The sequence below is a fragment of the Saimiri boliviensis genome, chromosome 1, assembly GCF_048565385.1.
Source record: "Saimiri boliviensis isolate mSaiBol1 chromosome 1, mSaiBol1.pri, whole genome shotgun sequence".
In the NCBI taxonomy this organism is placed as follows: domain Eukaryota; kingdom Metazoa; phylum Chordata; class Mammalia; order Primates; family Cebidae; genus Saimiri; species Saimiri boliviensis.
The window spans coordinates 125,930,571-125,945,193 of NC_133449.1; the positions used below are offsets into that span (position 1 = coordinate 125,930,571).

General features: G+C 43.3%; 1 protein-coding gene across 2 annotated transcripts in view; it reads right to left on the minus strand.

Moving 5' to 3' along the window:
- MRPS5 (mitochondrial ribosomal protein S5) overlaps window positions 1-4,878 on the minus strand; it is a 36,401-nt gene extending 31,523 nt beyond the window's left edge. The window contains exons 1-2 of one of the 2 annotated variants that reach the window (XM_003941248.4): window positions 4,610-4,878; window positions 82-162 (exon numbers count right to left, since the gene is read on the minus strand). In XM_003941248.4, coding sequence (XP_003941297.2) covers window positions 82-162; window positions 4,610-4,667 — 139 coding nt within the window. In that variant the 5' untranslated portion in view covers window positions 4,668-4,878. The other variant, XM_010352005.3, reaches the window with a different exon arrangement.
- Between the last annotated feature and the right edge of the window lie 9,745 nt (window positions 4,879-14,623).

Sequence of the window (14,623 nt, forward strand, 5' to 3'; positions counted from 1 at the left end):
GATTATTTACATTTTTTAACTATAGAAACTACTCCGACATTACATCTTATGAGAAAAGGTAGCAGTATTAATGAATCTCACCATTGCTGAGAGCAGTCTTCCATGCCAAAATGGAAGCTGTTGGTAAGGTGTTTAGGGAAAGCTGTCTCCCCAACAAATGACCTGCAAATTAAAAAAAAAAAAAAAAAAAAATGAAGATACATTTCTACATGAAAAGGAACATTTTAAACAGTAATACCCACAAAGTATATCTATAGAATAAAGAACCAAGACAAGGGAAGAAGTAATTTCTGGGCTCCAGGACAACTTGTCAAGTAGCTGACATCGTACTTCATCTTCTCCCTTCACCCTCACATCCAACTAGTTACCAAGCCCTTCAGTTTCCTCAAAAATCAATCCACCTGTCAGTTGTACCTTTTCCTGTGGCCTCAATGACTCTTATTTGCTCAAGTTTCATCATCACTCAGCCACAGAGTAACAACAGTTTCCTAGTAGGTTTCCTAATTTCAATTTCTCCCCCTCTGCTTCATGGCTTTTCTAAAACAACAGGTCTGTCACTTCACAGCTCTGATAGATTATTCTCTGGTTCCCTACTACCTTCAGAACAAAGTCAAAACTCCTCAGCATAGCCTACAGGCCTGCCACATGGCCCTAAGCTTCCACACCAGGCTGCTGCCCCACCTCTCTCTCCTCCATCCTCCCTCTGGCCATGCCAGACATATAGTCAGTTGTGAACCCACTGTGCTCTTGCATACTTCTGTGTCTCTGCAAGGTTCTCTGTCTGAAACATCACCTCTCAGTGAAGGCTCCCTGATTCTGCAGTGTTCCCACCTCCCTCTGGAACCCCCACAGCACCAGGCTGACTGTACTGTAGGCCCCCTCACACACTGTGGTACTCCAGAACAGGCTCCGACAAAGCATTTATGGCAAGTGATTTTTGACAAAAGTGTCAAGACCATTCAATGAGGGAAGAATCATGTTTTCAAGAAGTGGTGCTGGGACAACTGGATATCAACATATAAAAGAATGAAGCTGGCACCCTGCCTCACATGATATACAAAAATTAATTCAGGCCAGGCGCAGTGGCTCAGGCCGGTAATCCCAACACTTTGGGAGGCTGAGGTGGGTGGATCACAAGGTCAAGATATCAAGACCATTCTGGCCAACACAGTGAAACTGTCTCTACTAAAAACACAAAAAATTAGCAGGGTGTGGTGGCACATGCCTGCAGTCCCAACTACTCAGGAGGCTGAGGCAGGAGGATCGCTTGAACCTGGGAGGCAGAGGTTGCAGTGAGCTGAGACTGCACCACTGCACTCCGGCTTGGCAACAGAGCGAGACCCTGTCTCACCAAAAAAAAAAAAAAAAAAAAAAAGAAAGAAAGAAAAAGAAAAGAAAATTAATTCAAAATCAAAAAAAAAAAATAATTCAAAATGGGCCAAAGACTTATAGGTAAGAGCTAAAATGATGAAACTTTTAGAAGAAAACATAGGGGTAAATCATCATGAACCTTGCTGGGCACGGTGGCTCAAGCCTGTAATCCCAGCACTTTGGGAGGCCGAGGCGGGTGGATCACGAGGTCGAGAGATCGAGACCATCCTGGTCAACCTGGTAAAACCCCGTCTCTACTATAAATACAAAATATTAGCTGGGCATGGTGGCACGTGCCTGTAATCCCAGCTACTCAGGAGGCTGAGGCAGGAGAATTGCCTGAACCCAGGAGGCGGAGGTTGCGGTGAGCCAAGATCGCGCCATTGCCTCCAGCCTGGGTAACAAGAGCGAAACTCGGTCTCAAAAAAAAAAAAAAAAAAAATCATCATGACCCTGGATTTTGCAATGGCTTCTTAGATGAGACACCTAAAGCACAACAACAAAAAGAAAAAAATAGATCGGTGAGACTTCACTAAAATTTAAAACTTGTGGCTTCAAAAATACTATCAAGAAAGGGAATAGACAACACACAGAATGGGACAAAAATTTTGCAAATCATCTATCTGATATAAGGATCTTATACCTAGAATATATAAAGAACACCTACAATTCAACAATAAAAAGACAACCCAATTTAAAAGTGGGCAAAATATTTGAATAGATATTTCTCCAAAAACCATACACAAATGGCCATTAACACATAATAATATGCTTCTTATTCATGAGGGAAATGCAAATCAAAACCACAAACTGATACCCCTTCCCATCCACTGGGCTGGCCAGGTACAGAGGCTCATGCCTGTATCTCAGCACTTTGAGAGACCAAGGCAGGAGGACTGCTCAAGCCCAGGAGTTCAAAACCAGCCTGGTCAACATTGTGAGATCCTGTCTCTACAAAATTTTTTTTGAATTAGCCAGGTGTGATGGCACACACCTGTAGTCCCAACTACTCAGAAGTGGGAGGGGTTACCTGAGCCCAGAAGGTCGAGGCTGCAGTGAACTGTGACTGTGCCACTGCATTTCTACCTTGGCAATGGGGTGAGACCCTGTATTTAAAAAAAAAAAAAAAAAAAAAACACATCCACTAGGATGGCTATAGTCAAAAAGACAGATATTAAGTGCTGGCAAGAATGTGGAAAAACTGGAAGCCTCATATACTGCTAGGAATGTAAAATGGTACAGCTGCTTTGGAAAACAGTTTGGCAGTCCCTTGACACCTAAACATAGGTCTTGGCACAGTGGCTCACCCTATAATGCCAGCACTTTGGGAGGCCAAAACAGGAGAACTGCCTGAGCTCAAGAGTTAAAGACCAGCCTTGACAACATAATGAGACCCACTATCTACAAAAAGTAACGAAAAACTAGCTAGGCATGGTGGCATGCACCTGTAGTCCCAACTACTCAGGAGGCTGAGGTGGGAAGATCGCTTGAGCCCGTTAGACGGAGGCTGCAGTGAGCCGTAGTGAGTGTAGTGATCGTGCCACTACACTCCAGCCTGGGCAACAGAAGGTGGGAATGAAAGAAACATTAAATATAGAGTTTCCATAGGAGCCAGCAATTACAATCCTAAGTATATACCCAAGAGAAATAAAAACACACTTACAAAAACATTGCACACAAGCGTTTCTAGCAAAATAGACCTAAGAGCCAAAAGGTGGAAACAAACCAAATGTTCGACTGATAAGGAGATAAACAAAATATGGTATTCATACAATAGAATATTATTCATCCATAAAGGATGAAGTACTGGTATATGCTACAAAGACGAACCTTTACAACATTATGCTAAATGAAAGAAGCCAGTCACAAAAGACCACATATTACATGATTCTACGTATACAAAATGTCCAGAACAGGCAGGTTACAGAAAGAGAGGGAAAGTACATCAGTGGTTGTGCTGGAGGCCGATGGGAAGATGGGGAGTGACAGCTAAAGGTACATGTTTTCTCTTTGGAGTGATGTTGGCTGCACCGCTCTGGTGATACATTAAAAATCATTGAAACATCACTTTAAATGGATTAATTGTATGGTATGTGAATTATATCTCAACAAGGAGGCTATTACCAAAAACAAAAAACAGGCTTTGGAGTCAGGTGGTATGGGTGCCAAATCTGATGTCCACCTAGCCTAACCTTAAGCAGGTTTCTGAATCTGCATGCCTTAACGCCCTCATCTGTAAAATGGGAGTAACAGTCTCTATCTCACGAAGGCATTGTGAAGATAAAGTGAGGAAAATGAAGGAAAGCTACAACAGCTAGGAGCTATTTGAACAGGGCCTTGAAAAAGGAGGAGATGGCGACAACATGGACAAAAGAACGTTCTAGTCAGACTTTCTGCCAAATGACTGCAAAGATTGCAGCTTAATTAGTTTTAAAAACACATATTCAGGTTTTAGGGGTCTTCAGATTTCGAAACTACAAACGCTGGATTGTGGACCTCCAGTAAAATTGAGCAAACAAGGCCGGGCACGGTGACTCCTGCCCGTAATCCCAGCACTCTGGGAGGCCGAGGTGAGCAGATCAAGAGGTCAAGAGATTGAGACCATCCTGGTCAACACGGTGAAATCCCGTCTCTGCTCAAAAACAGAAAAATTAGCTAGGCGTGGTGGCACGCGCCTGCAGTCCCAGCTACTCGGGAAGCTGAGGCAGGAGAATTGCTTGGGCTCGGGCGGCGCAGGTTGCACTGAGCCGAGATCGCGCCACGGCCCTCCAGCCTTGCGCCTGGCGACAAAGCGAGACTGTCTCGAAAAAAACAAAAACAAAAACAAAAAAAAAAAAACTGAGCAAACAGAAAATGCAAGTCTATCACTGAGCGTAATGCTGGAGGGCAAGCCCACCCCGACATTACCAAATGAAACCGGGGGTCGCGCGCACCCCAAAGGCGATACCGGCCAGTTCCCGCTCCTCTTCGCCCAGCACGATCAAGCGGTTTTGCGAAGGAAAGAACCCCGGAGAACGACGTCCAGTTCCCCCTCATTTTACAGACAAGAGCTCCGCGACCCAGAGAGGGAGAGGACGCGGGCAAGGTCACACAGCGGGTCTGCATAAGGTGGGAGCATGGCGTGAAGAACCGGGCCGCGGCTTCTCGCTTCCCTCCGCCCAGGCTTCTGCAGGCCCCAGGCGAACCCCCAGCTCCCGGCCCGCTCAGAGCCCCTGCTCCCGGGCGTCCCAGCTCTCACCCGCCGTCTCGGTGCATAGCGCAGGGAGGCAGCCCACAGCGCGCACCGCCGTCGCCATGCTGGAGCCCGAGCCACGACTCGGCCTGCGCCCAGGGCAGCCTTGCCCACCGCCTACCGCGACTGCTCCTCATCAAACGGTGGGCCTCGGCCCGCAGCTGAATTCCCAAAGCCTGAGTCTACACCGCAGCGCAGGCCGGGGTCGGGGACTGTCAGGACCCGCTGCACTGCAGGTGGAGCCTGGCGCGGCCGCGGACAGCCCCGCGGGGGCCTCCCGTTAGGACCCGAAGGCGGGGCTTGGACCAGCGGCCTGGCGTGGGCGGGCTAAGCTAGCGCCCGAAAGAGGGCGCAAGCGGCTCTAGGTGAATTTGGCTGCTCTTTCAGGGGCTCCGGAGAGGTCCGCTGGCGGGGGACCGTGGGCTTACCCGAACAGGCACTGCGGACCCCGGCGAGGTTCATAGGAGCACGGAAAGGGAGGGTCCGAGCGCAATGAGGATCCAAGGGATGAATACGGAGAGGAGTGTAGAGAAAGTGCTCATTCCCAACTCTAGTAAAGGTTTGAGTTTCATTAGATTAAGCACTTAAATGACCTGCAGATCAGCGCACTTGTGGATTCAAACGGATTCTAACGTTTGGTCGCACATGCATATCTCAGCCCTGGGCCATGTTTTTTGTTTGTTTGTTTGTTTTTGTTTTTGTTTTTGTTTTTTAATTGCTTCTATACCATCTACGCCTACCCGAGTGACCCAGACACCTGCAACACAGAAGGAAGGGCACAATGTCTTGTAAGAGGGTAGCCTGCTCAGACCAGCGTCTGGTTTTCAAGTCCAGCATAAAAATTTTCAAACATACAGAAGAGTGAAAATACTGACAAGCTAGAGTTAAAAATTATCAAGAGGAACACAGTTGTTTCCTCTATTCTTTTCCCATTTTCTCTGCTAAAATAGTCAATTTATTTCACTCCAGGCTATTCTGATGCACACTATTTTCAAAAGACCTTTTACATCTTGAGTTGGTCAAATTAAGAGAAAAAGAGATTGATTACACCCATGTGTAAAGCCAACTGCTTCAGGATAACTGGGAACATGGTAAGACTAGCTAATTCCATGAGCAAGGACCTACTGCCACGCTTCATTTGCTGTGGAGTGAGTTCCTAAGACAGAGGCAATAGTGTGTAAAATAATAAAGTATTAAGTCCAAGGTTAGTTGTTTTGGCAGAAGCACTGTGGGCAGGAACGGCAAATCCATAACCTAAGTGTCTATTCCAGTGAGAAAAAAGTGCTGCCCTTTCCATGGTCCAATGTAATTAACTTAAAACCAGATAGCTGGCTAAGACCCCAGGAGTGGTGCCATATCAGGAGCTGTAGTTAGATTGTCCCTGGCAAGTGAAAGTCCATGTTGACCCCATGTGTAACCTCCATACCTAGCCCTTTATTCACGAGTCCATTTGTCTGGATAAGGAGGCTGACTGACATCCACAGAATGAGTTATTCTATCCATCTCATTAAAATCCTCTGTGGAGGTCACCCTTTGATAAGCACTTATGTGGGAAATAATTATCTTCACATTTTGGGCCGAAATCCATTCACATACCTGTTCCCTAGACCTCCTTGTCACCTCCTTGTCACCAATTATGTTCCTTTCAAGTACTGACCATCCAGCCATTAGCCACTGCTCATGAAAAAGTATGGATCTATACTTCTAACTGGGTAAAATGAACAACCAGGTACACTACTCTTACTTCTTCCCACTGGGAGGCTTTCCCATCACTGCCATCCTTCAGAGCCATCCCAGAGTGGAATTGCAGCACTGCAGTTATCCATGTTCAGGTGATACCTGCAGATCATGCAGAACCATGTGTAAACCAAGTCCAGGAGTTTTCTTCTTCAGGCAGCTGGTCATAGGTAATTCCTAATGAAGCTGTGGGTAGGGGTTGAGAGAAGATAATGTAGCAATAGTAGGGGCCATGGACATGGGGAAGACACACAATTGCTTGCACATTTAGAACCTGCTCCAGTTCAATTTTATATGTACCACTTCCACTTGATGATGGAATGTTGCTGTGCACACGCAACTTTATGGCTCGGTGATCAGACAACAGCCAGTTCATGATGAGCAACTTAAATTGCATGATAAGTTGCTGGTCAATGGTCAAGCCTTCAGACTCTGTTAAGGCCCAGAGCAAATTTGGTTTTGATTGCTTATTTGTTTGTTTCTAACTTTTAAATTTGAAATAATTACAGATTCAAAGATACAGATAGGAAGTTGCAAAAACAGTACAGAGAGGTCACATGTATCCTTTACTCAGTTTTCCAAAGTAGTAACATCTTACATAATTATAGTACGACATCAAAACCAGGAAGCTGATAATAGTACAATCCATAGAGTTTATTTAGATTTTATGAGTTTTACATGCACTCGTTTGTGTGTGTGTGTGTGTGTGTGTGTTTGTGTAGTTCTGTGCAATTATGCACATGTAGATTTCTGTAACCAGCACAATTGAGATACAGAATTGTTCTATTTCCAAGACCACTTGTGCTCCTGCCTTTGAGTCAAAGCCACCCCCTCTTTTCTTCTCTCCTCCACCATCTCTAACCTTTGGCAACCACTAATATTTCTCATCTCTATAATTTTATCGTTTTTGTATTTTTTGTAGAGACAGGGTCTCCCTATGTTGCCCAGACCAGTCTAAAACCCCTGGGTTTAAGCAATCCTTCTGCCTCGGCCCCCTAACTTGCTGGGATTACAAGTGTGACCCATCACATCTGATCTGGAATTGTTTCCTTAATTTCATTTTTGGATTATTCACCACACATGTATAAAAGCGTTCATTTTTGTATATTGATCTGGTATCCAACAACACTGCTAAACTCATTTACTCTCAAAGGTTTTTAATGGATTTCTTAGCATTTTCTATATATGAATTGAAATAGTTTTTCATGTTCAACCAACTAATTAAACATTTACAATATTCCTTTTCTTTTTTTTTTCTTTTTGAAATGGAGTCTCACTCTGTTGCCCAGGCTGGAGTGCAGTGGTATGAACTTGGCTCACTGCAACCTTTGCCTCCCAGATTCAAGTGATTCTCCTGCCTCAGCCTCCCAAGTAGCCAGGATTGCAGGCATGCACCAACATGCCTGGCTAATTTTTGTATTTTTAGTAGAAACTGGGTTTCACCATGTTGGCCAGGCTGGTCTTGAACTGCTGACCTCAGGTGATCCACCTGCCTCTGCCTTCCAAAGTGCTAGGATTTCAAGCATGAGCCACCATGCCTGGTGTACAGTACTGTATCATTCTCTCCCTGTGGCACCTCTGTTCACCACTGCAGCACTCTGAATCCTGCCATTTTCCTGCTCCTAACAGAAAAAAAAGAGCAGGGTTGGGGGGGAACCTCAAATTGTCTTACCTAACAAAAAGTTATGGAACTTTCTGCACCTCATTAAGATTCATTAGAGACTCCTGTAAGAACCATTGCCTAATATTTGTGTTGTTGTTTATGATGGATGATACCTTAAAACTGAACCTGAGGTTATTAAGCAGGATAAGCTATTACTAATTTAAGTTCTCTTTAGAATATAGTCCCCTACTTGAGGTAAAATCTTCCCAGATGGCAGAACTTATTTCACTTACCATATAGAACTCATTGGGAGATGATCCACGATGGCTGAATAGGAACAGCTCTGGAGTACAGTTCCCAGCAAGAAAGCAGAGGGTGAGTGACCACCACATTTCCAGAAGAATTTTTACTGCCCACAGACCAGGAGATTCCTGGGTGGAAAAGTGCCACAAGTCTCCAGCATGGCTGTTTCAGCCAGCACAGTGGGTCTCCACACAAAAACTCACACAAATCTGGGTGCCGTTTCAACTGGTGCCTGGAACACCTGGGAAACAGAGTCACCCATTCAACTGAAAAAAAAAAAAAAAAAAGTGGTACTGGAACAGAAAGCCAGGTAATCTGGCTCAGCGGGCCCCACCCCCACAAAGACCAGCAATCAGAAACACTCTGGATTGAGAGTTTTGCAGCAAGCGCAGCTGGACCTGGGACAGTCCAGCTTGGTGGGGGGAAGGGTGTCTGCCATTACTGAGGCCGCCCACCACTACCAAGGCAGTCTGCCATTACTGAGGCAGTCCACCATTACCAAGACAGTCCACCATTACCAAGGCAGTCTGCCATTACCAAAGTAATCCACCATTACTGAGGCAGTCCGCCATTACAGAGACAGTCCACCATTAATGAGGCACACTACCATTACCAAGGCAGTTCTAACTATACCTCTATAAACAAAACCACAAGAAAGTTCACACAGCAGGTGGGCAGAGCCCACGGCAGCTCAGCAACACCTCTGCTGGCAGGCTGTGACTAGACTGCCTCCTCACTGGGAGGGCATCTCTGAAAAAAGGCAGCAGCATGTCAGGAACTTATAAATAAAGCCCCCCCTTCCCAGGACAGAGCACCTGAGAAAAAAAGGTGGTTATGAGTTCCAACGCAGCAGACTTAAACATACCTGCCCAGCAGCTCTGAACAGAACAACAGAGCTCACAGCTCAGCACTTGAGCTCCTATAAGGGTCAGACTGTCTCCTCAAGCAGGTCTCTGACCCCTGTATATCCAACGAGACACCTCATAAAGGACAACTCAAGCTGACATCTGGTGGGTATCCTTCTGGGACAAAGATAGCAGAAGAAGAAACTAGCAGCAACCCTTATTGTTCTGCAGCCACTGCAGGTGATCCCCAGGAAAGCAGGGTCTGGAGTGGACCTCCAGCAGTCATATAGCAGAGAGGCCTTTTAGAAGGAAAACTAAAAAACAGAAAGAAATAACTTCATCATCAACAAAAAGGACATCCACTCAGAGACCCCATCTGAAAGTCACCAACTACAAAGACCACATGTAGATAAATCCACAAAGATGGGAAGAAACCAGTGCAAAAAGGGTGAAAACACCCAAAACCAGAATGCCTCTCCTCCTACAAGGATCACAACTCCTCACCAGCAAGGGAACAAGGCTGGATGGAGAATAAGTCTGATGAATTGACAGAAACAGGCTTCAGAAAGTGGGTAAAAACGAACTTCTCTGAGCTAAAAGAACATGTTCTAAACCAATACAAAGAAACTAAGAACCTTGAAAAAAGGTTTGACGAAATGCTAATGAAAATAAACAACTTAGAGAAGAATATAAATGAATTGATGGAAACGAAAAACACAACATAGGAACTTCGTGAAGCATACACAAGTTTTAATAGCTGAATCAATCAAGCAGAACAAAGGATATCAGAGATTGAAGATCAACTCAATGAAATGAAATAAGAAAGCAAGAATAGAGAAAAAAGGGTAAAAAGAAATGAACAAAGCCAAGAAATATGAGATTATGTGAAAAGACCTAATCGACATTTGATAGGTGTACCTGAATGTGACAGAGAAAATGAATCCAAGCTGGAAAACACTCTTCAGGGTATTATCCAGGAGAACTTCCCCAACCTAGCAAGGCAGGCCAATATTCAAGTCCAGGAAATACAGAGAACACCATAAAGGTATTCGTCAAGAAGAGCAACCCCAAGGCACATAGTCTTCAGATTCACCAGGGTTGAAATGCAGGAAAAAATGCTAAGGGCAGCCAGAGAGAAAGGTTGGGTTACCTACAAAGGGAAGCCCATCAGACTCACAGTGGCTCTCTCAGCAGAAACCCTACAAGCCAGAAGAGAGTGGGGGCCAATATTCAACATCCTTAAAGAAAAGAACTTTCAACCTAGAATTTCATATCCAGCCAAACAAACTAAGCTTCATAAGCAAAGGAGAAATAAAATCCTTTATGACAAGCAATTGCTCAGAGATTTCATCACCACCAGGCCTGCCTTATAAGAGCTCCTGAAAGAAGCACTAAACATAGAAAGGAACAACCAGTACCAGCCACTCCAAAAACATACCAAATGGTAAAGAGCATCAACATAATGAAGAAACTGCATCAACTAACGGGCAAAACAGCCAGCTAGCATCAAAATGGCAGGATCAAATTAACACACAACAATGTTAACCTTAAATGCAAATAGGCTAAATGCACCAACCAAAAAACAAAGAAATTGGATAAAAAGTCAAAACCCATCAGTGTGCTGTATCCAGGAAACCCATCTCACGTGCAAGGATACACATAGGCTCAAAATAAGGGGATGGAGGAAGACTTACTAAGCAAATGGAGAGCAAAAAAAGCAGGAGTTGCAATCCTAGTCTCTGATAAAATAGACTTTAAACTGACAAAGATCAAAAGAGACAAAGAAGGGCATTACATAATGGTAAAAGGATCAATGCAACAAGAAGAGCTAATGATCCTAAATATATATGCCCCCAATACAGGAGCACACAGATACATAAAGCAAGTTATTAACGACCTACAAAGAGACTTAGATTTCCACTCAGTAATAATGGGAGACTTTAACATGCCACTGTCAATATTAGATCAACGAGACAGAAAATTAACAAGGATATCCAGGACTTGAACTCAGATCTGGACCAAGCAAACCTAATAGACATTTACAGAACTCTCCACCCCAAATCCACAGAATATACATTCTTTTCAGCACCACATAGCACCTACTCTATAATTGACCACATAATTGGAACTAAATCACTCAGCAAATGCAAAAGAACGAAAATCGTAACAGTTTCTCAGACCACAGTGCAATCAAATTATAACTCAGGATTCAGAAACTAACTCAGAGCACACAACTTCATGGAAACTGAACTGGCTCTTAAATGTTGACTGGATAAACTATGAAATGAATGCCAAAATAAAGATGTTCTTCAAAAGCGATGAGAACAAAAACCCAACATATCAGAATCTCTGGGACACACTTAAAGCAGTGTCTAGAGGTAAATTTATAGCAATAAATGCCCACATGAGAAGCAAGGAAAGATCTAAAATCGACACACTTGGCAGAGGTTGCAGTGAGCCAGGATCACTCCAGCCTGGGTGACAGAGGAAGACTCCATCTTGAAAACAAAAAAGTATGTTGGGATGTTGGGAGAGCTAAACTATGAGGATGCAAAGGCATAAGAATGATGTAACAGCCTTCAGAGACTCAGGGGAATGTGTGGGAGAGGGATGACGGATAAAAGACTATACACTGGGTACAGTGTACACTGTAATGGGTGCACCAAAATCTCATAAATCACCACTAAAGAACTTATTAATGTAACCAAGAACTTATTCATGTAACTGGAAGTACCACCTGTTCCCCCAAAACCCAGTCTCAGGTATTTCTTTATAGCAATACAAGAACAGCCTAATACGGGAACCAGTATAAAAAGACTTCGTAAGGCATTACCCCTTACCCAAAAATTATACTTCTTTTACTATCCTCAATCTTCTGGAAAGCTTGGAAGAATAAATGGCATCCGTAAGTTAAAATTAACAAAATTTTCGGAAACCCTTGCATTCCCTAGGTAAAGGTACTTCCAGAATCTTGCATGGCCATTTGGTTCACTCCCTTGGGACATATCACTTCTCCCCCTAAGAACTGGTAACTGGAAGGCCCACTTACTTAGGGATTTTACCTCCAATGCTATACTCTACCACGCTGTATGCAGGCATGGCAAAATAGGGTAAAGGATTCATATGGTGTCACCAACAGTCTTATCTTCCCACATCTTCCTAAACAGGCTCTTTATAATGTTAAATCATAAGATTTTGTCTACTGGAAAAGTCATCAAAGAAAAACTGCTTTTGAACCTCATTGTGAGGGATATTATCAGATACCAATAGCAAAAAATACAGCAGTGAAACTCCAGGGAATCAATCAATCAAACTCTAGGGAGTCAAGTTGTACTCATTTCACAACTAAGGAAGCAATTAAAAATTGAAACAAGTTAGCAACTCCAATAGAAAAGTACAGACTGGGGATTCTCCAGGGTATTCTACACATAGCTGATCTTCAGAACTACAGAGATAATTTAAGACCCTCAGAAAGAATTACCTGGAATAGTAGATAGCTTCTGCCCAAGATGTCAGACCAAGACCTCTATAGAAATTATGTTTTGTTTTTCATCTGTTTGCTTATGGTAATCTTCTTTTCATTGTCTATAGACCCCTGGTTATCATCCACCCACAATGGCCCTTTGTCTCTTTTCTTTCATTTTTGTTATACTTGTTAGTTAGGTCGGAACATACTCATTCTGATGCCATTCTTACATTATCCCAAACAATAATTACTACCCTCAATCTTACCAACATTGGTTATGCATCCATCACCAGACCACCATGATAAATACATCAGACAAATTCTAGTTTCACCAAATGAGTCTATAGGGAATTAGACAACAACTTTGGGAATTAGACAACAACTTTTTCACTTGCACCTACGGATGACTAAATAAACCCATCTGCAGTTTTACTAGTATCCTTCTCTCCCGGAAAAAGAACAAATTATGACAATCCGTTGATCTGACTCCAGGTAATTCTAAATTTAAATCCAATGAACTTCTTAGGGTGATGAGTTAGTTACTTACCACCTGGAAGAGACATTAATAGGAATCCCAATTTGTAATATAGTTCATGTAAGGCCTTTGTTCCAATTTTGAGCCATGAAACAACTCCCTTTTTTCTGGATTTCTATGTGCCCCTACCAGGTTCACTTCATTTGTAGTGTAGATGCAGGACATCTAGTCTTATTTTCCCCAGATTAAGGAATAGTATTTCAAGACTTTGTATTGAAATCCTAACTCTGTAAGTCACCAATGCTGGAAATTACAACTCAGGCAGGAGCTCCAAAATGAAATCATCCTTGCTTATCCAGGAATTCTACCCGAGGAATTGCTTACTTACTGTTTATGTGAACACAGCAGTGTTCCAATGGTGGGAAATAAAAAAACTGAAAAATACCTGTCACTAACTATGGCAGAAATTATTACTTCTTCCCTAGATGTAATAAAGATCCGTCTCAACTTACTGGCACAAGTAGTGATGAACAATTGCATTGCTAGGATTATTTGTTGGCTAATCATGATAGCATCTGTGTCCTTGCTATTACTTCTTTCTCTACTTGGATTAATGAAACAGACTTGGTAGAATAAGCTATATATTGCCTTAAAGCACTTCTTTACACAATGCTTCTGTACAGCTGCTCTTTTACCAGATGGTTGTCATAATGACACAACAACAAAAAGATCATGAGGATATTCTGGTACAGTTTACTACAAAGACAACTGAATAACCCCCAAGTGGTGAAGATCTGGATCTCTTGCTGTCCCTGAATTGGTCAATCTTTCTCAACAAAGAGAATGATTAAAAGGGAAGCCCTTGGCAGTCCTAGTGTTTACGACTTGTTTATTTGAATGATGGAATCGTTTTCATATTGATTTGTTTGAGGGTGTGTCGTTGTGTAATAAAGAACTTGGGCTGGCTTCAGTGGCTCATGCTTGCAATCCCAGCACTTTGGGAGGCCAGTGCTGGGATCAGATCATCTGAAGTTGGGAGTTCAAGATCAGCCTGACCAACATGAAGAAAACCCGTCTCTGCTAAAAATACAAAATTACCTGGGTGTGGTGGTGCATTCCTGTAATCCCAGCTACTTGGGAGGCTGCAGCAGAAGAATCACTCAAACCTGGGAGGTGGAGGTTGTGGTGAACTGAGATTGCACCATTGTACTCCAGCCTGGGCAACAAGAGTGAAACCCTGTCTCAAAAATATAAAATAGAACTTGGCGGGCCTTTGTCCTTGTTTCCTGGGAAATAACCTATAAATCATTGGAATTTCCTAAGTGATAGAAGTGCCTTGGGGGCCACATCTGACAGTTTATGCTAAAGAAGTGACCTACAGTTGGCTTCTACTTTATGCTAATGAGATAACAGGATGGCTGCTGGCCATGCCAGAAATACCAAGCATGTAATTACAGTTGGGGCTTTAAGCCATGTTATATCAGCCAAACCTCTAGGGATAGGAGTGGGAGCTGGTGACTGGGTTCTGTGGTGAATGATTCAATCATTCATGAATATGTAATGAAACCCCAATAAAAACTCTGGACACCAA